The sequence below is a fragment of the Anguilla rostrata genome, chromosome 6, assembly GCF_018555375.3.
Source record: "Anguilla rostrata isolate EN2019 chromosome 6, ASM1855537v3, whole genome shotgun sequence".
NCBI lineage: Eukaryota > Metazoa > Chordata > Actinopteri > Anguilliformes > Anguillidae > Anguilla > Anguilla rostrata.
The window spans coordinates 56,375,854-56,402,044 of NC_057938.1; the positions used below are offsets into that span (position 1 = coordinate 56,375,854).

General features: G+C 47.2%; 3 protein-coding genes across 15 annotated transcripts in view; all 3 read left to right on the forward strand.

The window, feature by feature from the left end:
* The window catches only part of LOC135257722 (1-phosphatidylinositol 4,5-bisphosphate phosphodiesterase beta-4-like), a 65,750-nt gene extending 45,080 nt beyond the window's left edge, over window positions 1-20,670 (forward strand). For 6 of the 12 annotated variants that reach the window (XM_064340778.1, XM_064340781.1, XM_064340779.1 and 3 more), the window contains 20 exons: window positions 35-129; window positions 343-491; window positions 1,623-1,707; window positions 2,217-2,341; window positions 3,101-3,152; window positions 4,500-4,602; window positions 4,978-5,142; window positions 7,873-8,077; window positions 9,001-9,089; window positions 9,628-9,775; window positions 10,297-10,349; window positions 11,644-11,709; window positions 13,249-13,364; window positions 13,920-13,995; window positions 14,246-14,421; window positions 14,740-14,841; window positions 15,165-15,222; window positions 15,530-15,616; window positions 16,031-16,064; window positions 16,866-20,670. In XM_064340778.1, coding sequence (XP_064196848.1) covers window positions 35-129; window positions 343-491; window positions 1,623-1,707; window positions 2,217-2,341; window positions 3,101-3,152; window positions 4,500-4,602; window positions 4,978-5,142; window positions 7,873-8,077; window positions 9,001-9,089; window positions 9,628-9,775; window positions 10,297-10,349; window positions 11,644-11,709; window positions 13,249-13,364; window positions 13,920-13,995; window positions 14,246-14,421; window positions 14,740-14,841; window positions 15,165-15,222; window positions 15,530-15,616; window positions 16,031-16,064; window positions 16,866-16,954 — 2,073 coding nt within the window. In that variant the 3' untranslated portion in view covers window positions 16,955-20,670. Of the gene's footprint in view, window positions 1-34; window positions 131-342; window positions 492-1,622; window positions 1,708-2,216; window positions 2,342-3,100; window positions 3,153-4,499; window positions 4,603-4,977; window positions 5,143-7,872; window positions 8,078-9,000; window positions 9,090-9,627; window positions 9,776-10,296; window positions 10,350-11,643; window positions 11,710-13,248; window positions 13,365-13,919; window positions 13,996-14,245; window positions 14,422-14,739; window positions 14,842-15,164; window positions 15,223-15,529; window positions 15,617-16,030; window positions 16,065-16,865 lie in introns of all 12 variants that reach the window. The other 6 variants (XR_010330716.1, XR_010330714.1, XR_010330713.1 and 3 more) reach the window with 6 other exon arrangements.
* A 1,435-nt stretch (window positions 20,671-22,105) lies between these two features.
* Window positions 22,106-24,411, forward strand: LOC135258063 (ankyrin repeat domain-containing protein 63-like). The gene has a single exon (XM_064341263.1). It carries the CDS (start codon window positions 22,107-22,109, stop codon window positions 23,673-23,675), a length of 1,569 nt encoding a protein of 522 aa, XP_064197333.1. The 5' UTR covers window position 22,106; the 3' UTR covers window positions 23,676-24,411.
* A 464-nt stretch (window positions 24,412-24,875) lies between these two features.
* Window positions 24,876-26,191, forward strand: part of lamp5 (lysosomal associated membrane protein family member 5) — a 10,512-nt gene continuing 9,196 nt past the window's right edge. For both annotated transcript variants that reach the window (XR_010330717.1, XM_064340784.1), the window contains exons 1-2: window positions 24,876-25,596; window positions 25,976-26,148. Coding sequence is in view for 1 of the 2 variants with exons in the window: in XM_064340784.1 (XP_064196854.1) it covers window positions 25,530-25,596; window positions 25,976-26,148 (240 nt within the window). In the remaining variant the exon portion in view is untranslated. The remainder of the gene's footprint in view (window positions 25,597-25,975; window positions 26,149-26,191) is intronic.

A 26,191-nucleotide genomic window follows, 5' to 3' on the forward strand; every position in this document is an offset into this window, starting at 1 on the left:
CATCAGTAATTTGTGGGTTCTGTGTGCTTTTCAGCTTCCTGACGACGAGGCCACAGAAGTATCGGAGGTCACGGAAGCGACAGACGTGACAGACGTATCGGAGTTTTCCGACCAGGACAACAACAAGAAGGTACGCTCACCTGAGAGTTTCACACCTCCACCTGATCCACACCTTTAATCAGCGCTCGATTACTGATGCCTGCCAGAACCTCCCCCAAGCCTTCAGCATTTTTAAAATGTCACCTTTGTTTTTATTAATACATGCACAGACGTGGGTTTTGTTGATACATGCACAGACGTGGGTGAGTATGGGGGTCCTAGGCGCACTTCCCTCTGTGTCCTGCAGGGCGGCGAGGCCATGGAGGACGACGAGCAGGCCCTGATCGCCTCCTACAAGTACGTGGGGGCCACAACCAACATCCACCCCTACCTCTCCGCCATGGTCAACTATGCCCAGCCCGTCAAGTTCCAGAGCTTCGAGGTGGCAGAAGGCAAGTGCCCGCGATTGGGGGGGGTAGTAGGGGACAGAGGGGGGGTAATGCTGCCCAGGACCACCCTGTTAACCCGAGCGTATCTGGATTTTGCGTTTAGACGCGCTGTCAGTCTGTAGGCTGTGGGCTCAGCCGTGTGGAGGCAGTACATCGCTGGAGCGTATGCTATAACTTCATCAGCATGCAGACATCACGAGCAAAAACTCACACGCCCACACCCTCCCTCCCTTATCCTCTCTCTCCTCTCCCTCACTCTCCCTCCCTCTCTCATCCTCTCTCTCCTCTCCCTCCCTCTCTCATCCTTTCTCTCCTCTCCCACACTCTCCCTCCCTCTCTCATCCTCTCTCTCCTCTCCCATACCCTCCCTCCCTTATCCTCTCTCTCCTCTCCCACACCCTCCCTCCCTCTCTAATCCTATCTCTCCTCTTCTCTCCCTCTCTCTCCCTCTCTCTCATCCTCTCCCACACCCTCCCTCCTTCTCTCCCATACTCTCTCTCCTCTTCTCTCTCTCTCTCATCCTCTCTCCCTCTCTCCCTACATTTGCCCTCTTCCCTGCTCTTTCTTTCTTTTTCCTCCCACCTGTGAGCACACATTTCTCTCTCTCTCTCTTTCTTTCGTTCTGTCTGTTCTCTTTTCTGTGTGGTCAGCCATCTCTCCATCTCTTTGTGTATATGTATATATCGTGTGTACATCATGAGTTCATACCTTCCTCCACTCGTCTGAGTCTGTATGGCTATGGATGCAGATGCACATACATATATACACACATATATATATACATGGGCAGGAATGTACTGTCTGTATCATATATCCTGTATGATACACACTGTAGCCTCACAGCTCACACACAGAGGCTATGCTGGTGAAGACCCTGTGTGGCTAGTTTACAGCTCAGCACTGATCACTGTATGGTACCTGGAGCACATCTAGAAGTAGACGAGGGAGGTGTGTTTTCGGTTTTGTCCTCCCGTTAACATAATTGATTCTCTGCTTAATTGGTCTTGGTTGCCACCAATTAAGCAGGAGGAGCAAATATGGTCACGTTTTTATCCTTTATTTACATTTATTCATTTTTCTTCACCTTTCTGAAGAGGGCCTTTTGAAAAGCTCTCTCTGTCTGAATGTTTTTAGAGCGAAATGTCCACCACAACATGTCCTCCTTCAACGAGTCTGTGGGCCTGGGCTACCTGAAGACCAACGCTCTGGAGTTTGTCAAGTATCCTTTTCCAGCAGCTGTTTGTGTGTGTGTGTGTGTGTAAGCGGGTGAGTGCGTGCGTTGGTGTGTGTGTGTGAGTGTGTGTGTGTGTAAGCGTGTGAGCATTTGAGTTGGTGCGTGTGTGTGTGTATGTGTGTGTGAGAGTGTGTGTGTGTGTGTGAGCATGTGAGAGCGTGTGTGTGTGTGTGTGTGTGTGTGTGTGAGCATGTGAGAGCGTGTGTGTGTGTGTGAGCGTGTGAGCATGTGCGTGTGTGTGTGTGTGTGTGCGTTGGTGTGTGGTTCTGTGGTGGTAATGGTGCACATTAGCCTGCACTTCTGTTTATGCTTGTAAAACACGGCCTTTAGCAGCTCCCCATGGAACTGAGGGGACCCAAGCTGTTCTGCTCTAAAAATAACCCCCCCCTGCCCCCGCGCGCGCGCCCCCGGACCCCCAGCCCCCCCGGCTCGTGTGCGCCGTGCCCCCCCCCCCCTCCCCGGCTGCGTGCTCTGCTCCTGAACGCGGTGCTCAGCTACAATAAGAGGCAGATGAGCCGTATCTACCCCAAAGGCGGCCGGGTGGACTCCAGCAATTACATGCCTCAGATCTTCTGGAACGCAGGCTGCCAGATGGTGTCCCTCAACTTCCAGACCCCAGGTACCGCCCACTGCCCCCCCCCCCCCAATGTACCCCCCTACATACCCTGATTCCTCTACCCATTCCTCCACCTCAGGTAACCTCTCCCCCTACTCCCCAGTGCCTAATTTTGTACCCTCCCCCACTGCATGCGCTCTACTGCCCCCCATCATGTTAATGTAAGCTCCTCCCTCACCCTCTACACCCCCGCCCCCCCAGCCCCCCCGGCTCAAACGCGCAGATGCTCTTTGCTGGGGGGGGTTTGAGCAGCATATGGCCCGTGCACACCCAGCAGTGGGGGGAGGCGCCACGGCAACCAGGCGGAAACACGGCAACACGCTGTCCCTCCTGCTGGAGCCTCCTTAACCCCACGCCCCCCTCTGCAGAGCTGGAGCCATCTTACCCCTGAACCAGGCTGGCTCATTATAGCCCTTTCCCACTGTAGAGCTGGAACCAGGCTGACTCATTGTAGCCCTTTCCCACTGTAGAGCTGAACCAGGCTGGCTCATTATAGCCCTTTCCCACTGTAGAGCTGAACCAGGCTGGCTCATTATAGCCCTTTCCCACTGTAGAGCTGAACCAGGCTGGCTCATTATAGCCCTTTCCCACTGTAGAGCTGATGTTCGTTTCCTTTGGTGTGTTGTGATGTCATAACGCCTGATGTTCATTTTCCTTTTGTGTGTTGTGATGTCATAACGCCTGATGTTCATTTTCCTTTGGTGTATTGTGATGTCATAATGCCCTTGTTTTCAGTGACAGGCCTCTTATCTCTGGTTGCAGATCTGGCCATGCAGCTGAACCAGGGCAAGTTTGAGTATAACGGGGCGTGTGGGTGAGTGATGGTGCCTTTCTCTCACTATCTCCCCGGAGAGGACGCCGCGGCCGTCCCCTGCTCATAAATTAAGAGTGTCACATCCCATTAAGTTGGGCTGGGGGGGGGGTGGGACTGCGGGGGGGGCGGCAGAACCGCGAGGCGCGTTAAAGACAAAGAGAGAGAGAGAGAGAGGGAGAGCGAATGGTCGTCTCCGCGGGGAGGGCTGCAGTCCTGCTGGGGCCCACAGGCCAGCCCTTAATTCAGGGAGAGACGGCGCGTGGCTCCCCGTTTCACGCCCGGCCTCGCCCCACACACGGCCCGCTCCACAACGGCCCGCTCCACACACGGCCCGCCCCACACCGGCCTCGCCCCACACACGGCCTCGCTCCACACCCGGCCCACTCCACACCCGGCCTCACCCCACACACGGCCCGCTCCACACACGGCCCACCCCACACCCGGCTCGCCTCCACACACGGCCCACTCCACACACGGCCCACTCCACACACGGCCTCGCCCCACACACGGCCTCGCCCCACACACGGCCTCGCCCCACACACGGCCTCGCTCCACACACGGCCTCGCCCCACACACGGCCCCGCTCCACACACGGCCCGCTCCACACACGGCCCGCCCCACACACGGCCTCGCTCCACACACGGCCCGCTCCACACACGACCCACTCCACACACGACCCACTCCACACACGGCCTCGCTCCACACACGGCCCGCTCCACACACGACCCACTCCACACACGACCCACTCCACACACGGCCCACTCCACACACGGCCCGTGATTATTCTGTGTGCGATGCCCCGATAAGGATGCCCGGCTCTGTGTCCTCGCCTGCGAGCGGATCGACTGGAATGTGCTCACGCTGGATAAACGCTGTGCAAACTCACGCGCTCACGCGCTCGCATAAGCCTCCCAGTGGGGAAGTCTGCAACGGAGCGGACTGCGTTAGAATCAGTACTCCGTCCCGAGGCCTGTATTCTGGGTTTGTCACCATGAGAATTCCAGAGCCTGATCTCCTTTCTTTCTCTTTTTTTTTTACTAAGCATTCTGCAGTGGAACCTTATCTCTTATTGCCTCTCATTATAATCAAGGCTCTGGAACCCGGTCTCTCTGTTATAATCAGCGTTCTGCAGTTGAACACTTTCCCTTTGTCATACATTACAGTTCTAGAGCATGATCTCATTGTTATAATTGGCAACATCTCTTAGCTGAATTCAGAGCTGTGGAATGTGATCTCTCTGTTGTAATCGGTAGACTGTGTGGCACCTTATCTCTCAGTTGGAGTCTGATTTGTGCAGGTCATTGTTTTTGTGATGATTGAAAGTAGCAGAGCCCATCTCTCGTGCAGGTACCTGCTGAAGCCCGACTTCATGCGGCGTTCTGACAGGATGTTCGATCCGTTCTCTGAAACCCCTGTGGATGGTGTGATCGCTGCCACCTGCAGTGTGGAGGTGTGTTCCTTTTATTTTATTTACTTAAACATACACGTGTGCTGCCATGTTATTAAATATATATTTAAAACCGTGCAGCATCAAGGATATATATGTACATTTCCAAGATAATTTTTTTTTATATGACACAATTGGAAGAGTTAAATAAAAAAATGAAATAATAGGGAGGGGATAATTCTGTTCACATATTTAAAAAGGTAGATATAAAATGGAACAAGTGAAATAGACTACAATGGATTGGCGACCTGTCCGTGGTATATTCCTGCCTCTCACCCAATGCATGCTGGGATAGGCTCCACCAGTGTTTTAGAAATTGGATGGGTGGATGGATGTGAATGAAACATTCGGGATGTTTTCGTTCCCACACACGCGCAGGTGTTCTCGGGCCAGTTCCTGTCGGATAAGAAGATCGGCTCGTACGTGGAGGTGGACATGTACGGGCTGCCCACGGACACCATCCGCAAGGAGTTCCGCACGCGCATGGTGATGAACAACGGCCTGAACCCGGCCTACAACGAGGAGCCCTTCGTCTTCCGCAAGGTCAGCCCGCCGCGTTTCCACGGTTACTGTCGCCAGGGGGAGCTGTGCTGACCGTTGCCATGCGGTCAAAGTGGTTAGACGTTGTGGTAGACCGGAAACATAACCTTACAAAAGTATGACAAAAGTAAATGACAACGGCAGTTCTTTTAATGTTTTTTTAATTGGATTCCCTCCAATAATGGTTATTATTTAGCCTCCTTTAGTGTGGTCTAGGTGGTGAAGACTATGACCTAATAAAGTCAGCGTGCGTTTGGAGTGACCGGTGGCTGTATAATTGCTGTACTCTACACTCAGGGGTTAGGCGGAGATTGATTCATATCTACATTGACGAAATTAGCAAAGACATTAGTACGGTCTGTGGATCCTAGTTTCACTTTCCATAGTACTGAAACTTCTGATGGCCAGGGACTGTTTGCTGCAGGCGATAGTTTTCAGCAGAGTCTGAGTCTGTTAGAGTAGTGCAGTCAGAAACGGGCCCTGGCAGAGCCTGACTCTGTTAGAGTAGTACAGTCAGAAACGGGCCCTGGCAGAGCCTGACTCTGTTAGAGTAGTGCAGTCAGAAACGGGCCCTGGCAGAGCCTGACTCTGTTAGAGTAGTGCAGTCAGAAACGGGCCCTGGCAGAGCCTGACTCTGTTAGAGTAGTGCAGTCAGAAGCGGGCCCTGGCAGAGCCTGACTCTGTTAGAGTAGTGCAGTCAGAAACGGGCCCTGGCAGAGCCTGACTCTGTTAGAGTAGTGCAGTCAGAAACGGGCCCTGGCAGAGCCTGACTCTGTTAGAGTAGTGCAGTCAGAAGCGGGCCCTGGCAGAGCCTGACTCTGTTAGAGTAGTGCAGTCAGAAACAGGCCCTGGCAGAGTCTGACTCTGTTAGAGTAGTGCAGTCAGAAATTGGCCCTAGCAGCCATTCAGCACAATCTGGATCTGAGAGCGAAGGAGTGAGGGGGGAGAAGGGAGGAGAGAGGGGCTGAATCAGATGGAGTAAAATGAGAGGAGGAGGGGGTGAGGGGGGGAGAGAGAGTGAAAGGAGAGAGAAGAGGTCGTGCTAAGAGCTCGCTGAGCTGTGTCTCCAGCGCAGGTGATAAATCACTGCTGCCAGCGCTGGCCTTCATGCTGCAGTGCTGCTGCAACTAGAGCTGCCGTCCAATCAGCATCCTCTCTGAGGTGTGCTGTGTCCTCCCTCCTTCCCTCTTTCTGTGGCTTCTTCCCTCCCTCTCTTTCCTCCCTTTCTCACGCTCTCTTACCCATTCCTCCATCTCTTTCCCTTTCTCATTCTCTACCTCTCTCTCCCTCCCTCCCTCTCCCTTTTTTCCCTCTTTCTCTTTCTCTCTCATTCTCTACCTCTCTCTCCCTCCCTATCCCTTTCTTCCCCTTCTCTCTCTCTCTCTCTCATTCTCTCTCTCCCCCTCCTTCCTTCTCCCTTTCTTCCCTCTCTCTCTCTCTCTGTCTACTCCCTTCTTTTTGTCCTCTTAATTAAATTGGGATGAGTGTCCTGGGAGTAAACAGGATTGTGTTCCCGAACAGAACATAACTGGAAATGGTGTAAGGCATTAGAGTGTAATAAAGCACATTTACAGAACGCAGTTATCCTGCCTGCGTTCAATTCTCCTCTCACCCTGCGCCTCCCTTTATCATCACTCTCTCTCTCCCTCTCTCTCTCTCTCCCCCTCTCTCTCTCTCTCCCTCTCTCTCTCTCTCTCTCTCTCTCTCTCTGACCCCTCTGTCCCCTTTTTCTCTTTTTCGGGCTGTCATTAATCTTCCCCTCGCTCTTTGCTTATCTGCAGAGCCGTCCCCAGTTTGTGTCCCTGTAACTGCGCTCTGTCCCCATATACCCCACAGCAGGGACCGCTGGAGTGTGACGGTGTGTGTGAGAGTGTGTGCGTGTGTGTGTGCGTGTGTGAGTGTGTGTGTGTGTGCGTGTGTGTGTGTGTGTGTGTGTGTGAGTGTGTGTGTGCGTGCGTGCGTGTGTGTGTGTGAGTGTGTGTGTGTGTGTGTGTGTGCGTGTGTGTGTGTGCACGGCTGTTTCTGCTGTGCTAGCCTGGCGTTAGCCTGACTGACAGTGTGTTTAGGGTTTGCGCCCCCCCCCCAGGCTGTGGAGCACAGACTCAGTGCTCCTCTCCCCCCCCCCCCCCCCAGGCTGTGGAGCTCTGCGGTGATAAATCAGCCTCACCGTGAGGCCTGCTGTGATGTAGCCTTAATCCCCCGTCCCTGTCTGTACGGGGGGAGCTTCCTCTGGTCCTGAGAACGCCATCACCGGCCTCACCTCTGCAGTCTTCTCTCATTCATTCATTCATTCATTCATTCATCATTCTACTTTCTGCTTAAGGTTCTAAGGTTCTTTGGGTGCCGAAGTGAAATACAGTTTTGAAAAATGAAGTATTAAACTGTAGCAAAGGGACAGTGTTTTTAGTTAAGAGGAATCTTAAATATTTGAATATTTCCGCATATTGTCTTTGTCAGTGGAAGGGTGTAGTACCCAACTCTACAGCCTCAGGACAGCATGCTTTCCATTTATACTTCACATGGAGACAGTCGTTTGGCCAGTTATTTTACTAATCATTTCACAAAGTGGGGGGGGGGCTGTTGATGTGGAAGAGGACTGAAGGATTGAATTGGGGTGAAAATTGCTGGTTAAGAGTGAAAATGTTGAAAAGGACTCCCTTTACTGTACTGCCGCTCCCCCCTTCCCTCCCCCCCCCCCCCCCCACACACTCATCCTCACACTCGCGCACGCAGGTGATCCTGCCGGACCTGGCTGTGCTCAGGATCGCCGTGTACGACGACAACAACAAGCTGATTGGCCAGCGCATCCTGCCGCTGGACGGGCTGCAGGCGGGGTACCGCCACATCTCCCTGCGCAACGAGGGCAACAAGCCGCTGTCGCTGCCCACCGTCTTCTGCAACATCGTGCTCAAGACCTACGTGCCCGACGGCTTCGGGGGTGAGGCTGCGCGCCCGCACACGCTGCGGTCCGCACACGCTACGGCCCGCACACGCTGCGGTCCGCACACGCTGCAGTCCGCACACGCTGCGGTCCACACACGCTGCGGTCCGCACACGCTACGGTCCGCACACGCTACGGTCCGCACACGCTGCAGCCCGCACACGCTGCGGTCCGCACACACTACAGTCCGCACACGCTACAGTCCGCACACGCTACGCTCTGTACATGCACCAACACACGTGTTTAACTGAATACCAACACAACCTGGGAAGAATTGGGGACAATTGCTGTAAGAGTGAAATTGTTTAAAAGACTTTTACTGTGCTGCCGCTCTCCCTCCCCCCCCGTCTTATGCTCAACTCAGACAGAGCCCAGAGATCCTGCCGGACCTGGCAGCCTCAAGGATCGCCGTGTACGACCAACAACAAGCTGATGGCCAGCGCAGTCCTGCACGCTGACGCTGCAGGCGGGGACCGCCACAATCTCCCTGGCAAGAGGGACAAGCCGCTAGTGCTGCCCTAACGCGCCTTTTGCAACATCGTGTTCAAGACTACGTGCCCGACGGGTGGAGGTGAGTCTGCGCCGCCTCGTGGGCTCCTCACTGGTCTACAGCCGAAGCTACGTGTGGTCTGGTGTCCAATTCTGACTCCGCCCATCACCACACAACAGCGCCCCCTCTGGTGGACCGGGCACCTGCAGTTTGTCTGCGGAAGCCGCACATGCTCTGTGCTCCTAGCTGTGACTGCTTGCCTTCTTTCTCTGAACAATTGTGTATTAATTTCTCTTTAAATATTTGAGATATCTCTTTTTGGCTTTGATGGCTTTTGATTGAGGTTTTTTGTTTATTTTGCTTGCGAGCGCGCGTGTGCGAGTTTACCCGGTTTAGACTGAGATTAACGTGAGAGATGTGCTCGCTGCAGAGATCGTGGACGCCCTGTCTGACCCAAAGAAGTTCCTGTCAATCGCAGAAAAGAGGGCGGACCAAATGAGGGCCTTGGGGATCGAAACCGTATGTATCTCATATCTCTTACAATATCTCACTTATCTTACAATGATAATACATCAAAATGGACAAAAAAAGATGGCAATGCCCCTCTAATGAGGGCATTTTAAATGTATCACGTTTAAAGATGGATTTATGTTGACAATGCGGCTAAATTGTAATCCTCATGTAATCCAACTTTTTTCTTTTTTATAAATAATAGATCTCAGTTCCATTTGTCAGTATCCTCTCATTCAAAGAGGGTGTGGATCAACCTAAATACAATATTTCATATTTGAATGTTTGGACCGATTTTACTTGTTTGTGCAATACGCTGTTTGTGTGTGTGTGTGTTTGTGCGATATGTTGTTTGTGTGTGTTTGAGCGTTTTACGATGGTTTGTTGTGTGTGTGTTTGTGCGATCGGGGTTTGGTTGTTGTTGTGTGTGTGTTTGAGCGATGTGTTGTTTGTGTGTGTTGAGCAAGTTTTTTCGATTGTTGTTTGTTTGTTAATTTGGTGTGTGTTCGCGACCCCTGTGTAATATCGCCCCCCCCCCCACGTACAGAGTGACATCGCCGACGTGCCGAACGACAGCTCTAAGAACGATAAGAAGGGCAAGGTGAACCAGGTGAAGGCCAACGTGACCCCCCAGACCAGCTCAGAGACGGGGCAGCCCACCGCCAACCAGACCGTCTCCAACGAACCCAGGAAAGGTGCGTCCTGCACTGTAACACACCAGTTACACACTGCTTACACACCAGTTACACACCCAGTTACACACTGCTTACACACCAGTTACACACCCAGTTACACACTGCTTACACACTGCTTACACACCAGTTACACACTGCTTACACACTGTAACACACCAGTTACACACTGCTTACACACTGTTTCACACTGTATAACATGCAGCAAAGCCACGTCATAAGCTTAAGATTAATTGTAATGCACATTTTAATTTGCACCCACCATTTGTACACTTTGTCATTTCAGAATTTAATTTATAATGGAATTTTAAAAACAGACTACCAAACAGCTGCGTTGTTGTGGAATTTTTTATTATTTTACATTTGCCAACCGCATCAATGTCCTCAAAAGCAGGATGCCTGGTGTGAAACTCATGAATGGGACAAATGTTATGAATGTTGAACGAAGTGTTATAAATGTGAAAAGGCAGTTATGACTGCAGGAGCAGGTGTTGAGCGCAGGTTGTTGGTGTGTTCTCTCCCAGATATGGGTGGTCTGGTGCCGCAGACCAGCATCGAAGACTTGAAACAGATGAAGGTGAGTTTAGTGTCCTGTCTACTGTTTATGTTCTACTTCATTGAGGGGCAATTTTACTTCATTCACGCACAATTCCTTATTATATAGGCCTATATAATCTTATGGTGCAATATTGAAAAAAATGCAAAACAAAAATCTTTTTTTTCATTGAGATGGATGGGAAATCACCTTTATTTAACAGCCATGGTGAAATAAATGAGTAGAAATATTTTTAGAATAAATAAAAAATAAAAAAATGTATTTGTGGAAAAACAGCAAAATAAATAAGACTATAGTCTTATGTCCAAAAATAGAAAAAACTGCTAAAAATTTTTTAATGATTTTTTGTCATTTAGATGGATGGGAAATCACCTTTATTTAACAGCCATGGTGAAATAAATGAGTAGAAATATTTTTTGAATAAATAAAAAATAAAAAAATGTATTTGTGGAAAAACAGCAAAATAAATAAGACTATAGTCTTATGTCCAAATACTGAAAAAATTGCAAAACAATTTAAATGTGATTTTCTTATTTAAATGGATGGGAAATCATCTTTATTTAACAGCCATGGTGAAATAAATGAGTAGAAATGTTTTTTGAATAAATAAAAAAAAAAATGTATTTGTGGAAAAACAGCAAAATAAATAAGACTATAGTCTTATGTCCAAAAATAGAAAAAACTGCTAAAAAACTTAAAATGATTTTTTGTCATTTAGATGGATGGGGAATCGCCTTTATTTAATAGCCAAGGTGAAATAAATGAGTAGAAATGTGTTTTGAGTAAATAAAAAATAAAAAATTGTATTTGTGGAAAAACTGCAAAATAAATAAGACTATAGTCATATGTCCAAAAATAGAAAAAAACTGCAAAAAAATTTAAAATGCTTTTTTGTCATTTAGGACGATGGGAAATCACCTTTATTTATCAGCCATGGTGAAATAAATGATTAGACGTGTTTTGAGTAAATAAAAAATGTATTTATGGAAAAACAGCAAAATACATAAGACTATAGTCTTATGTCCAAATATTGAACAAAAAATGTCTTTGTCCTTTAATTTGAAAAACAGAACAACAACTGATACGAGCTGAAGCTACATTATGAACATTGTGGTCCATGACTGAGGAAAACAGTGTGTGGCACATGCTCATTTTTTATTCAGAATCAACAATTAAGTGCATTGCGGTTACTTTCAATTAAATGATTGAATAATTCTAGGCAAATAGCAGTCTCTTTTTCAGGGATAACGTGCATTGTCTTGAGCTGATGGTCTGGGTCTCACTTTTTTTAATTAGCTCTTGTTTTCTCCCCCAGACGTACCTGAAACTGATAAAGAAACAACAAAAAGACCTGAACTCATTGAAGAAGAAGCACGCAAAGGTAAGCTGCACACCTTCTGGACCAGCCAGTCTTTTGTAGAACAATGTGTCTGAGACCACAGCTCTTTACAAGTTTTGCTGCATGTAAATAAACGCTTAATTTTTAAGTTTTAAGGGCGTGATGTAGAAAAGCATCCTCTTCGCTCCTCCTTTGAGTTACCGTCCAGCAGACCAGCATCACAGGACCCAAGAACAAGAAAAAAAAAAACTGGAAATCAAAAACGCATTACTGTACCTTTAAGTGGTTTCTTAATTGAAGGTGAAGCTGCCTTGGACACCTGGTTCTATGTGAGGTTTAAAGGAAACGTTGGAGTATAAAATAACGCCCAGGTGTTTTTATTTTTATTGAGAGTGGAGCTCTTGTGCTGAAGCGTTTAGCGGCTGAGTTTGAGTGCAGGTTGTAGGCCGGGGAGGAGGGGAGGGGGGGTTTGAACCCCTCTTTGTGAAAACTCACAGCAACGCAAGGCGGAGTTACTGGGGCTCTCTTTGAGTGACAGCTCACCCGCAGCACGCTGCTCATTCAGAGGCTGCGCTGCTCCCCAGGACCCCTCCAGCCCAATAACACCAGCACGTCCTGCAGGGGATCTGTGAGATGAACATACTCACACACACCCACGTGCATACATACACGCACAAACCACATACACACACAAGCATATACACACACACACACACACGCGCCCACGCACACCCACAGAGCCCTTTGCTTTCATCCTTACCTGGGAAAATAGGCACACCATTACCATTACAAAGGGCCGATTGTTGTTGTGAAGTGTGCCAGCTCTGCAGAGGTTGCCGTGGTAACAGATACCGGCCTCACCTACAGAATTATTGTAATATGAGCAAAAAATGCTGGATAACATTCGCTTTCTTGTTTTGCAAATGTTCTCTGTGCTTTGGTAATTATATGGTTTTATTGTGATACCACTGTTCAGAGGAAAGAAAAAAAAACAAAACAAAATCATTTTTATTCACAATTATTGTCGCCCCCGCATTTAATAATTCATGCACCGTCCCCTTGCCAGGATAACAGCCGAGTCTCCTCTTGTAAAGCTTGATGAGATGGGAGGACACATATGCACAGGGATCTTGCAGTTTTTAAGACTGTGGTAACCCCGAGATGTAGACAGTATCTGCAGCTGTGATCCCTGGGGAAACTTTGGCCTCTGGAACCTTGCGTGGGGGCAGAATGAACTTGTGTGCTCGTCCAGGAAGGCTCCTCACAGCTCCAGAGCACTCCCGTTTCCCCGGGTCACTGCAAATGCGAATACAGCTCTCAGGTGACCATATAGAGGGAAATTTAAAAAAAAAGAGAAACAGCCAGTGGATCTTTAAAACAGCCAGTGGATCTTTTACCACATGTACTAGAAAAGCAACAACCATTGACCTGAGATCAAAACCTTTACAACTGACAACTATGTCCCATATCCCAAACCAAAGCCACAGATGTTATATTTTGCTCAGAAAGTGTCTGTGGTCAATTAATTCATTAAGTAGATCATTAATGAGTTAATTAAGCAGTTGCTGCATCTGATTCCAGGATCACAGTGCAATGCAGAAGATCCACTGCTCCCAGGTGGATAAGATAGTAGCTCAACATGACAAGGACAAGCTGGTCCACGAAAAACTGCTGGAAAAGGCCATCAAGAAGAAAGGGTAAATCTGAACTTTACCTTATGCTACCTGTGCCACAGTGTTAATGTATCATAGCACAGTTTATACTGCCTGTGCCAGTGTTACTGGATCATAGCAGTTTATACTGCCTGTGCCACTGTGTTAATGTATCATAGCACAGTTTATACTGCCTGTGCCACTGTGTTAATGTATCATAGCAGTTTATATTGCCTATGCCAGTGTTACTGGATCATAGCACAGCTTATACTGCCTGTGCCAGTGTTAATGTATCATAGCACAGTTTATACTGCCTATGCCAGTGTTACTGGATCATAGCACAGCTTATACTGCCTGTGCCACAGTGTTAATGTATCATAGCACAGTTTATACTGCCTGTGCCAGTGTTATTGGATCATAGCACAGTTTATACTGCCTGTGCCACCATGTTAATGTATCATAGCACAGCTTATACTGCCTGTGCCACCGTGTTAATGTATCATAGCACAGCTTATACTGCCTGTGCCAGTGTTGCTGTATCATGCATCATATCTGCAGTGTTCCTGACTTTTTGCTGCTCTCTGACTGTGTTCCCTACAGAGAGAATAACTGCCTTGAACTGAAGAAGGAAACAGAAATCAAAGTCCAGACACTGACCTCTGACCACAAGGCAAAGGTAAACACAGGTGCGATCTGTCCGGTGATTCTGTAAGGCTCATTCTATGGGGGTTTGCCCTCACTGGTGAGTAAGACACACAGACAGACTTCTGCTGCAGGTAAAACACCTGACACCGCTGCAGGTGGCACAGGGGTGGGATGTTTGTTAAGGGGACAGAGCTGGCTGTGCTGGTAGTGTAAGCGGAAACCCGCTGGTTGTGTGAGCAGCTCCTGCTGGCTGTATGAGCAGTGTGTTTACCTGTCCCCAGGTGAAGGAGTTGGTGGCCCAGCACACGAAGGAGTGGTCGGACATGATAAACTCACACAGCGCGGAGGAGCAGGACCTGAAGGACCAGCACGTCCTGCAGCAGTGTGAGCAGCTGAGGAAGCTGATGCTGGCAGTGCAGGAGCAGCAGACTGCGCAGCTCAAACTCATCCACGAACGGTAAGACTCACGCACCTGCGGGAGAAACCGCTCGGCTGCACTGCAGGGGAAACCGCTCAGCTGCACTGCAGGGGAAACCGCTCAGTTACTTTGGGGGAGAAACTGCTGAATTTGGGATATTTGTTAACATTTTTGTGCAGTAAGTTATTTTCACAGTGCACAAGGGCACATGTATGAATGGCACTGTATGTGTGTGTGTACACGTTGGTGTGTGTGTGCGCATGCATGCACGTGTGTGTAAGCGTGCATGTGTATGTGTGTGCATGTGCGTAAGCATGAACACATTGAGACTGAGTGCTCCTGGTTTCTCTGCTGCAGACAGAGCAAAGAGATGCGCGCCAACCAGGCCAAGTCATCCATGGAGAACTGCAAGGCCATCAGCCAGGACAAGAGCATCAAAAACAAGGCCGAGAGGGAGAGGTCTGTTCCACCCACCATCAACACCCACTCTCAACATCCACCCTGAACATCCACCCTCAACACCCAGCACCCACCACCAACACCTGCCCTCACTCAGTACCATCAGGAACAGGGAAGGGAGAACATTGGTCTTTCCCAAATGGGAAGATACGTTTTTAATTACAAAACTGTGCGATATCAGAGAAGATTTGAGTCACACACTCCAATTTCCGTGTTTTACCTGAAATCCGGAGCACCTGTCAATAACTCACCTTTGAAATGTAAATGTTCTACGGACGTGTTTACAGACATTTTTGCAGACTCAGATGTGTTTGATTTTACAGGAGAGTACGGGAGCTGAACAGCAGCAACACAAAAAAGTTCCTTGAGGAAAGGAAAAGGGTGTGTATTTACTGTGTACCTAATGTACATTTAGCGTGTATGTACTGTATATGTACTGTATATTTACAGTGTATGCACTGTATATTTAGTATATATTTAGAGTGTATGTACTGTATATTTAGTGTATATTTAGCGTGTATGTACTGTATATGTACTGTATATTTAGCGTGTATGTACTGTCTATGTACTGTATATTTACAGTGTATGTACTGTATATTTAGTGTATATTTGTATTCAGATGGGCTCTCATAGCAGTGCTCAGGTGAACACAGGTGTGTTAATGCAGCCCTGTGTGTTTGATTGACAGCTGGCCATGAAGCAGTCGAAGGAGATGGAGCAGCTGGAGAAGAGTCAGCGTGAGCAGCTGGACAACCTGGAGAAAGCCAACGAGCAGGTATTTACAGCAAGGGTGTCCAGTCTCATCTGAAAAGGGCCGGTGTGGGTGCAGGTTTTTTGTTTTAGCCCAGCACGAAGACACCTGACTCAACATAATTAAAGACCACGTTTACTTAAGTAATTAATTAATCATGGTCTTCAGTCAAGTAGAATCCGGTGTCTTAGTGCTGGGAAAAAACAAAAAACCTGCACCCACACTGGCCCTTTTCAGATGAGACTGGACACCATGATTTACAGCCATAGGACATGTGAATTGTCTTTATTGCTTATATTATGATTATTGGGCCCCTTATACTTATTATTATTATTATTACAATTATTATTATTTATGTTGTTGTCTGCCATATATCATTGTTTCCCTTGATTTTTTTTGCTCAAGTTTTTGTTTTTTTCATTTCGTTTTTTTGTGCAGCACTTGAAAGCACATGAACAGTCTAAGTGCCAAGGTAGGCCACTGCACTGATCTCAGATCTGTGATCGGCTCTTAGCCCTCTCCCACTGCTGCTGTGGCACTGATCTCAGATCTGTGATCGGCTCTTAGCCCTCTCCCACTGCTGCTGTGGCACTGATCTCAGATCTGTGATCGACTCTTTGCCCTGTCCCACTGCTGCTGTCGCACTGATCTCAGATCTGTGATCGACTCTTTGGCCTGTCCCACTGTTGCTGTCGCACTGATCTCAGATCTGTGATCGACTCTTTGCCCTGTCCCACTGCTGCTGTCGTACTGATCTCAGATCTGTGATCACCTCTGAACACTTTCCCACTGCTATTGTAGCACTGATCTCAGATCTGTGATCGGTTCTTAGCCCTTTCCCACTGCTGCTGTCGCACTGATCTCAGATCTGTGATCGCCTCTGAACCCTTTCCCACTGCTGCTGTAGCACTGATTTCAGACCTGTGTTGACAATTTTAGCTGTAGCTGCTACGTTAGCAAGGTGTATTTAGCTGTAGTAGGTGCGTTAGCAGGTGCATTTAGCTGTAGCTGCTATGCTAGCAGGGTGTATTTAACTGTTGGAGGTGTGTTAGCAGGGTGTATTTAGCTGTAGCTGCTATGTTAGCAGGGTGTATTTAGCTGTAGCTGCTATGTTAGCAGGGTGTATTTAGCTGTAGCTACTAGGTTATCAGGGTGTATTCAGCTGCAGCTGCTGCATTAGCAGGGTGTATTTAGCTGTAGTAGGTGCGTTAGCTGGGTGTAGCTGCTATGCTAGCAGGGTGCTGCACTCACCGCTGTTGCTCTGCTCTTGCAGGCGAAGGACATGCAGCAGATGGTGAAGCTGGAGGCACAGATGGACCGCAGACCAGCCACAGTGGTGTGAAGTACCCGCCCACTAACTGAGTCAGGCCCCGCCCGTGGCCACACCCACCCAGAAACCCCCGCCCCCCTGGCCCCTCCCCCTGCCACTGTCCCCAGTGCTGCCGGAGGGGCGGGGTCAGGGGGCCGCTCCGTACAGAAACACCTCCACCTCACCCGATACCCAACAGCGCCGCCCTGGAGGTGTGACTCACCTGACAACTGCGGAGCTTCACCTGCAGCCTCCACTCGCCATCTCTGCTGGCCTCCATCTTCTCTCATTTTAGCACCATTTTATATAGGTTTTTTTAATGCATCGTTGTCTGCAAATAGCAATATTTGTTGGACGTGAGATTATCTGTTTTTACCTACCTGTCAATGGTTTTATGTCACCTGGGTTTTAGGCCTAATATATTCAAAGAATATTTTTAAACCTTTTTTTTCTTCTTCTTTTTTTTGTTAAGTTTGTTTATATGTTAGTGCATAATCACTGTAGCTGCACCATAACAATAATAATGGAAAAAGAAAGTATCTGAATAATCGGCATTCGCTAAAAGTTGAGTATTACGTTATGGGCACTTTGAAAAACTCCAGGCTGTGAAGGAGGTTCAAATGTAGCGATGCACTGGGATAATCTGTGAGTTGAGCGTATCGTATGTGGAATGTACAAGGTCATAACTCTACGGGTGGCTGAAAGAAAAATGTGCAAAAATATTTAACACTGAAGGAATCCCCTAAGATGGCGGCTGCTGTTCCACAAGCATTTCACCCCTGATCTCTGACCAGCGTTCCCCATTTATTCCCCTTTTTAGAAAAACGTCTTAAAAATGTTTTTACATCACAGACACTGTCAGAGGAACGGAACACTTATTTACCACGCTCTTATTTATTTGTATTATTTATTTATTTTTTTGGAAGTTTTTCACCCAAATTTTTTATCGTTCATTTCCTCCAAGTTGTGATCGATAAGTCGATAAGCACCCTGGTCTTGCCGCCAGTTTGTGAGAACGCAGACACTCTCCTCCAAACACGACGGCTGTTAGCTGGTCCACAGTGGAGCTAGCAAACAGTCATTGTGCCAAAGGATTGCAGTTCAGAGTTCAAAACTGCTGGTTCCCACTGCAGCGCGCACACACACACACACACACACACACATTAGCACACGCTCAGTTTCATAAACGCTTTAATAACATGCACAGACACACATCCATAAACACACTCTCGCTCACACACGCATTCATAAACGCACATGCAGAGGACTGACGCTTAGTTTGCTGCTCAATAATACCAGTATAATGGAAACAGATGAGAAGTGATGTCATCACTTCAGACAGGCTAATTACTGGCTAACTAAACTCCCATATCCCCCAATCAGTACACAGACTACTGCCATTACATTCTGTACGACTGTGAATAGTATTTGTGTGTGTGTGTGTGTGTGTGTGTTCATGGTGCTGATCACGGTACTTTCAAGACGGTACTTGTCCCAGATTTGACCTGGAATGACTTCGTGAGTAGAATGTTGTGGTTTGGGTGCTGTTGCCGAGCGACTGACTGACACGTACCGTCACGTGTGGAGCAGGGGAGCACCGTTACCATGGTAAACTTCATTAGGTGGCGTTGCTGCTGTCCTGAAAAAACAGCAAGACAATTAATAATGTACAGTCACGTGCCAGAACCAGAAATGCTGGGAAAAAATTATACACTGGGAAGAATTACATGCTACACTGACTGTATTTGCTAACTAGCGCAGTTAGCACGGTTGTGTTCGCTAACTAGTGCAGTTAGCACGGTTGTGTTCGCTAACTACTGCAGTTAGCACGGTTGTGTTCGCTAACTAGCGCAGAACCGCAGCTGTATTTGTTAACTAGTGCAGTTAGCACGGTTGTGTTCGCTAACTAGCGCAGTACCGCAGCTGTATTTGTTAACTAGTGCAGTTAGCACGGATGTATTTGCTAGTGGGGGTAGTAGTGCAGTTCTGTTTGTGGACTAGCGCAGTACAGGGAGCTGGACCTTGTGAAGACAGCAGCATTCTCCCTACGTGCCCCTCAGTACAAAATCGGCTGTACTGGCCTGTGTGAAGGCTGTACTGGCCTGGGTAATGGCTGTACTGGCCTGTGTGAAGGCTGTACTGGCCTGGGTAATGGCTGTACTGGCCTGGGTAATGGCTGTACTGGCCTGTGTGAAGGCTGTACTGGCCTGGGTAATGGCTGTACTGGCCTGTGTGAAGGCTGTACTGGCCTGGGTAATGGCTGTACTGGCCTGTGTGCAGGCTGTACTGGGCTGGGTAATGGCTGCTCTCAGTGTTAAAGGCAAGGTTAGATTGGAACGGGCCCCACTGACGGCTGGGTAGTAGTCCTCTGATAGGGCGACTGCGTTACACCAAACTATCCTGGCTTTTCTTGTAGTTTAGGGATCTAACCAGAGAGAGAGAACTCCACACCCCCACCACCACCACCCTTATATTAACATGTTGAACAACCATAGGCATTACATTATGGAGTGCTTTAGTGTGCACTACACAGTATATGTAAACTACAGTATATCCTTTATGAAAACACCATTACTTACACACAAGTGTACACTACATTTCAGCATTTTATGCTGAAAGATTTTATTAGTGTTCACTCTTGTGACACCAGCGTCCAGTAGAGCGTAGTGTAGGGTGGTTCTGTGCTGCGGTATCCTGCTGTATCCTTGTGTTTCGTGTGCGATGAACCCACAGTGCTGCCTGGGGGTCAGCGCACTGCGTCTGTGCCACGCACTGCATGTTTCTGTCCAATGACAGAGAAACCAGGTCACTGCTGTCCAATGACAGACAGACAGCTGGTCACTGCTGTCCAATCAGAGTGCTGAGTTTTTGTGAGTCTGGCATGGTGAATGTCTCTTAACTATAGGCAGCTGTGTTCATAGATTATTGGCCAATGGCAAGACATTATTGATTGACCAAAAGCTAAAAGTATTTCCTTTCTATTAAAGTACGAGAATAGAGTAAAATGTACCACTATTTTTCTTTTCTTTTTCTACTGTTGTAGTACACATAATTCTATAGAGACACTTTATTGTATATACTGGAATGTATGTAGTTATTTTCTGACCAAACGTGTTCTGCAGTATATCAGTAATCTTAAGGGCTCTGGGACGAGGGCGTGTTCATTACCCGGGAAGACAATAATCATTTCAGTTATTTCAGTTATCTCTCCGTCTCCATCCACCTTCCAGCATCATAACAGTAAATTATGGTCATCACATATCTAGAGCGATATTATAAGAAGTGCTTTTATATTCGAATTTGCTATTTGCTTTTACACTGAAATGCGCCACTCAGTCCTAAATCTGGTTGGACATTTCAAGTTATTCTACAAATAAATGCCAAAATAAGGGGTAATTTATATATGAATAAATATATATAATATATAAATATGGAAAATATAGCAGGTAGTATAAGACTATATTAGGGTTTGTTATTAGAATACTCTTTACACGTGTACGTTTTTTATGTTGTGTGACCTCATGTAACCATTGCTATGTAGTTGTAAAAGCAGATTATTTTTGCAAAATATTGTTGCTTTTACTTTTAAAACAAGTTTGTTTTTTCCTTTTTATTTTAATGTGTAGCTCGGTGAAGGAACATCATGTGAGTGTTTTTGTATTTATAATTGTTATTGTTGAAATTCTAGCAACGGAAATAATGTTGTTCTTCTGCTACTTTAATACTGTTTTATAGTATATGTATCAATAAATAATCTAAAAGTAAAAAAGTGAGGCTTTTGTCATGACTGAGTGATTCATTCACGGTTCTTGGTAATTATTAAGTAACTTTAAATCGGTTGAAGAAAATGATTACAAAAACCTAAAACATACCCAGTCGTACAAGAAAGATGTGAAGGAATCTTTACTGCACTTGTAAAAGGATTCGGTGTCTCGACTTTACTGTGGTCAACAGTTCTTTTGAAACACTTTTTCTTACTGTTCAATGTTGGTTTAATGGATGTGCTACATGCACATTGGTGGAAGGTAATTCAGAATGTTTTACAAGTGAGATATATACTGAGAACTGCAGAATGCAGTCAATAATTATGTTTGACCCTGCGATAAATTGGGCCGTTGATTTGAATTAAGACGCACCTGGAAGTGGTGTGGCTCTTTGTGTTCTAATAAGCACGTCTGCGCCCGAAGGGAACCGGTCAATGAGAAGGACACGCTCTGCATCACGCGCGTAGTACTGAAGTTTACATCAGTCCCCCAGTCTCAACCGGAGCTGCTTTGATAGCTATTTTATAACTATAAAATAAACGTACAGACTGATGTTACTGGAGAAGCTTCGTGCGGATATTTACACACATTTACATCACAAAATGCCATGCATTCCACTTAACGTAATAGCCACAAAGAACTGGTCCCACTATGTTCTCGTCATGATCGTTTATAATAATAAATACCGCTTGCCTAACAATAACACTAATGTTATTTATATAGCGCTTCTCATCAACAATCTCAAAGTGCTTTACAGGCCAGGAAAACCAGCACACTATAAGCCCAAAAGAAGCGACGGCCATGGACACAAACTGAAAACAAAATAAAAATCCGAGAGGACATCCAAAAATCCCTGAAGTACACAATAAAAAATGAATCGTAAAACAGTAAATAAGTATTGTGTTCTAGTTGCGGTCAGGCGCAGTCAGTCAAATAAAAAAAATTCCTTCGGAGAAAAAACATATCCATTCGTTATGTTCAAAGCCTTTGAGTTGGAGGCGCTTAAAACATAGGCCTTATTAAACTAAAACTTTGGCCAAGTCATATTTCACTTTTGTTACCAGAAACCATCATAATTGGCGAGGAAAGACGGGAGATCAGCAGTCTTTGTTAATGTAATCCAAACAACCACAATCGGGAACTAAATTAATGCACATCATAAAACACTCATCTTGTCGCTGCCCTCTCTGAAGAACCTTATGATAATTACAACAATTATTGAGACATTTGAAGCCGGACAAAGTATGTTAATTATATTAGTGTCGTCTTGGTAACTGAAACGCTTTGCTTGTATAAATAGAGGATGGACTGTTGACTGTTTTACCCGGCGATGAGTATCAGGTTGGTAGAGAGAGAGGTTTAACAGACCTGCTCCCCAGCTGAAAAGGCACTTCACCATCCGCGTGTTAACTGCTGTTCTCGAAAAATACCCCCTGAAAATATGCTTAGACTCCCTGAAAAAGGTAGCGGCCAAACGGGCTCAAAGATTCTCCTGGAAGCCATGTCAAAAGACAAGGTCCATCTGGCTCGGTTCATCCTCGATGCTCTGGACGGCAAAATTATCGACTCCACAAGCGAGGGAGCCGCGACCCCGCTCATCACATCCGTGCTGCTGCCGGACAGCCAGGCCAGATCCAAGTTCATGAACCTTCTGCTGCAGCGCGGCGCGAGCGTCAACCGTCAAGACGAGCGCGGGCGCACCGCTTTGAGTTACGCCTGTGAAAAGGGTTACCTGGACGCAGTGAAGGTGCTGGTTCAGAACAATGCCGACCCAGAGGTCGTGGACAGTTGGGGGAACACTGCCTTGATGTACGCGTCTGTGGCCGGCCATTCTGCCGTAGTGGACTTTTTGGTGAGGGCGTTCAAGAGGCTCGGTCTGCAAATTGACAGACAAAACAAAGTTGGAAACTCGGCTGTGGAAGTGGCGAAGTATCTGGGACACAAAGACTGTTTATTTGCTCTCACGAGTAAAACGAAGAAAAGCCACGACGATGCCTTGAGAGATTTTGACAGTAATGAAGGCGAAAGTAGCCGTGGGAAAAAGCCCACGCACGCTTCAGAGGTGAATGATACCCAGAGCCAAAGTCACTTCTGTCCAAAGGGTGTGGACGCTGCGAGAACGGGAGAGGATTCCATTGCGGCATCTTCGAGTCGAAGAGAGTCTTCATTTCTACGGAGTCGAATCCAATCCATGGATTCAATAGAGGAGTTTGAGAGGGAGTGCGACGCTGCGCTCTCCTGGCCAGGTGATTTATCCGGTGTCCCAGTTCAAAAACCTCACGCCCGGTCATATCACGGCCAAAACAATAATAGAACATTTAAATTAGGGGAAAATAATAGACGCTACAATGTAGCGCCTTTATCTAGACCCACGGATAACCAGTTCCCACTGCTGTTCTCACCAAGGCCGGCTAAAAACGCATTAAATCGTCGCGCGTCAGCATGTACCGGAGCCTCCGCCGCCGGTCCATCGAACAGTCCTCTCGGAGTTTTGTTAACTCCTATTCCGGGATCAAAAGGTGGGAAACCAGAGACAGAAAGTGAAACGCAGAAGAAAAACGCCATGGACTTCGGTATCCGTCTATTTCACGACAGTTACTATCAGAAACGGAGCAGTTTGCCGACAAGTGTCCTCAGACCTGCACCGCCAGCGCGCGCGCTCATGCCCTCACGCAAAACTAAAACGGTGCAGGAGGACACGCTGCTAGGCAGCACTGCGACTCCTGCCGTTACTGCAGCAGGAGCGCCCACGAGCTTCGCCGTCCTTGGAAACAAACTGTTGCGGCGCTTCACTTTTCCGGAGTTGAAAAAGTCCACGAAAGATGTGAGCGGGGACGGGTCCGGCGGCACGCACTCCGGAAGTCCCGAAGTGACAGAGCCAGGGATGCCGAAATCAGAGAGTTACCCCCTGGCCACGCGGCACTCTCCGGTGGGAAGCAAGCCCAGTATCGACAGCATCAGCGCTGTGAAGTGCGAGTTCGACTTCCACTTCAAACTGAGTCCATCCTGACTGAGTTCTTAGCCACTGGTAAACATCAGTGCCCATGTCCTACTGCCACGCAATGCTGGAGGCGCAAACACCCTTCCAAAACTACACGGGTCCCCTGAGAATCCTGCTTATCTGACGGTCACTTTAAGTGCAGTGTCTACAGTAGCCTTATTTTCTCAATGTACGACCTGAACCTGAAAAAACGTTTGCTTGCGACAGCATTACTTGGGGGACGAGTCGAGTACACCTCCCCCCCCCCAACCAGCTTGTAAAAGTGCAATTGGGTGTTCAGCATTTCTCATTGCGGTCTGCAGTGTTTCACTGGCACCGAATGACGGTCACCTTTGGAATCTCTCCCTCGCGCTTACAGCTCACCCAGTTTGAACTCAAAGACCTCTCATTTGATTTCAGAGGTCTCATCAGGCCGAAAGGGCGGACGACAGCTGAAGTGTCCTTACCGCGGCGTTCGAGTGGCCCTTTCACAAATGTACACTGTATTATTTATTCTGTTTGAACGAAGCCTTTCTCAGTTAGGGGAACACCGCCTTGATGTACGCGTTTTTTGTTTTTTTGGAATTTTTAATTTCAAAAACGACTTCAATGGGACTTTTCAGTTTGACAGAAATACATTTTATGTGCTTTTCGTTCATCCCAAGACTGGGAGCTTAGTCCGTATGAAAAGCTGTATTAAAGATTTAAAGCATGCAACGCTGCCTTTTGACTATTCCTACAAATTTGTCTGTTTTAGATCTATAATTAAGAAATAAAATTGAGTAAACCGCTAGTTATAATCTTTTGATCTTTTTAAAGCGAGCATTATGTGGGTGGATGTGTACCCAAATGCGTGACGTATCATAAATATTTCGAATGCGGAGACACTGGGACGTCACAGGCACTGGGGTATGCCACTCTCAAAGTGCTGACACGTGACTGACTGAGTGAGCAAAGTTAAGTCACAGAAATACCGCATCATGTCCGCTGCTTTTCTAGACTTGTGTAAGAAAATATAAATGAGCTCGCGCTCTGTTCAGTAATGCCCAAATTTTGTGTTCAGAAAAGGGCACCGTGCGTGATTATTTCCTGGGGTTTTTTTTTTTTTTTTTTTTCATTGACACATTTCAGGTTAATTTCGAAACAATGTTTGATACTGTTTTCGGAGGCTGGGGGCATATGTGTATGTATTTGATATTCTAAAAATACCTTCAGTTCAGACCACGGTGATGAGAGAACGATGGCAGAGCACTAACGCAGCATAACTAAAAGTGTGCCGTTGGAAGTGACAGCTCGCGCTTGATCGCTGTGGTCGCAGCTTTGGCTTCCCACGGCTGAGCTCACGCATTACGGCGCCGCGTCGGCAGCACATCCACGCGCACCAACAGCTGCAACCTTGCCCAGAAGCGGAGGGTAACGAGGGTTTACAGTCGTCTCGGCTGCAATGGCAGGCACGAAAATAACAGCATTGCGGGACTAGAGTGCCGGTGATCATCAAGCGAACAACTTGAGAACTTCCCCCCCGTCTGAGTTATTTACCTTGAGTCACGCCGCAGTCCCTTATCGGTCGTCCTTTCCGTGGGCACGTGCAGGGGAAAGCGTCAGCTCCCTGGTTCGAATGCGTTCCTAAATAATTTCTTCCCATTTTAATAGGGAAACGGACCTGGGCGCTTCCTGACGGTATCGACAAACACGACTAAAAACGCCGCGAACGTGGGCTGGATACTACCTCGCGCATACCTGTACAGTTGCTGCATACGCAATGTTGTGAGCGTGACCATTCGACACTGAGCGGAAACCACAGCTGTCTGTCTCTAGTGGAGGGGGGTTTTTTTATTCCAAAAGACGCCAACTTCAGATCTCTGGAAGCCGAACGACTGAATTATGGAGGGCATCGGATTCAGGACCTTGGACAGCACCGGATTACAGCTGTTCATATTAGTTCTTTTCAGTAAGTGACACGTTTTGGTTCCACGCTGTTATGCTGGCGCAGCCTAAGAGTGGCTTCTTGCACGTAACGTCTTTATCAAACTAGGCACGATTCGTGATCTCTACACTGTAGAGGCATTTCCCCAGTACAATCTCGGCTTAGTGAAGTATTAAGAATTCATGAGGTAAAATAGCCGGCTAAACTAAAATTATATATAGGCTATATATTATTTTACGACTACAACTCTAAGTAGTGGTAATACTAGTTGTAGCAATATCACTAGAACTACACTGTTATCTTTGCCCATTAATTTCTACAACTTTAGAGTATTTTAAAAACATTTTTGAAAAAAAAAAAAAGATTATTACTTCGTCACATAAACTTTACGTTCCTCCCACAGCTTGTCTGTCTCGCATACTGGCGGAACAAGAAGTTGAAAATCTCTCAGGGTTGTCTACGAACCCGGACAAAGACATATTCGTGGTGCGGGAAAACGGAACCACTTGCTTAATGGCTGAGTTTGCGGTCAGATTCGTGGTTCCATACGACGTCCTGGCACTCAATGGTATCGATGTAAGCGCCTGGATTCCTTTATTTTCCCTTCTGTGCTTAGGGT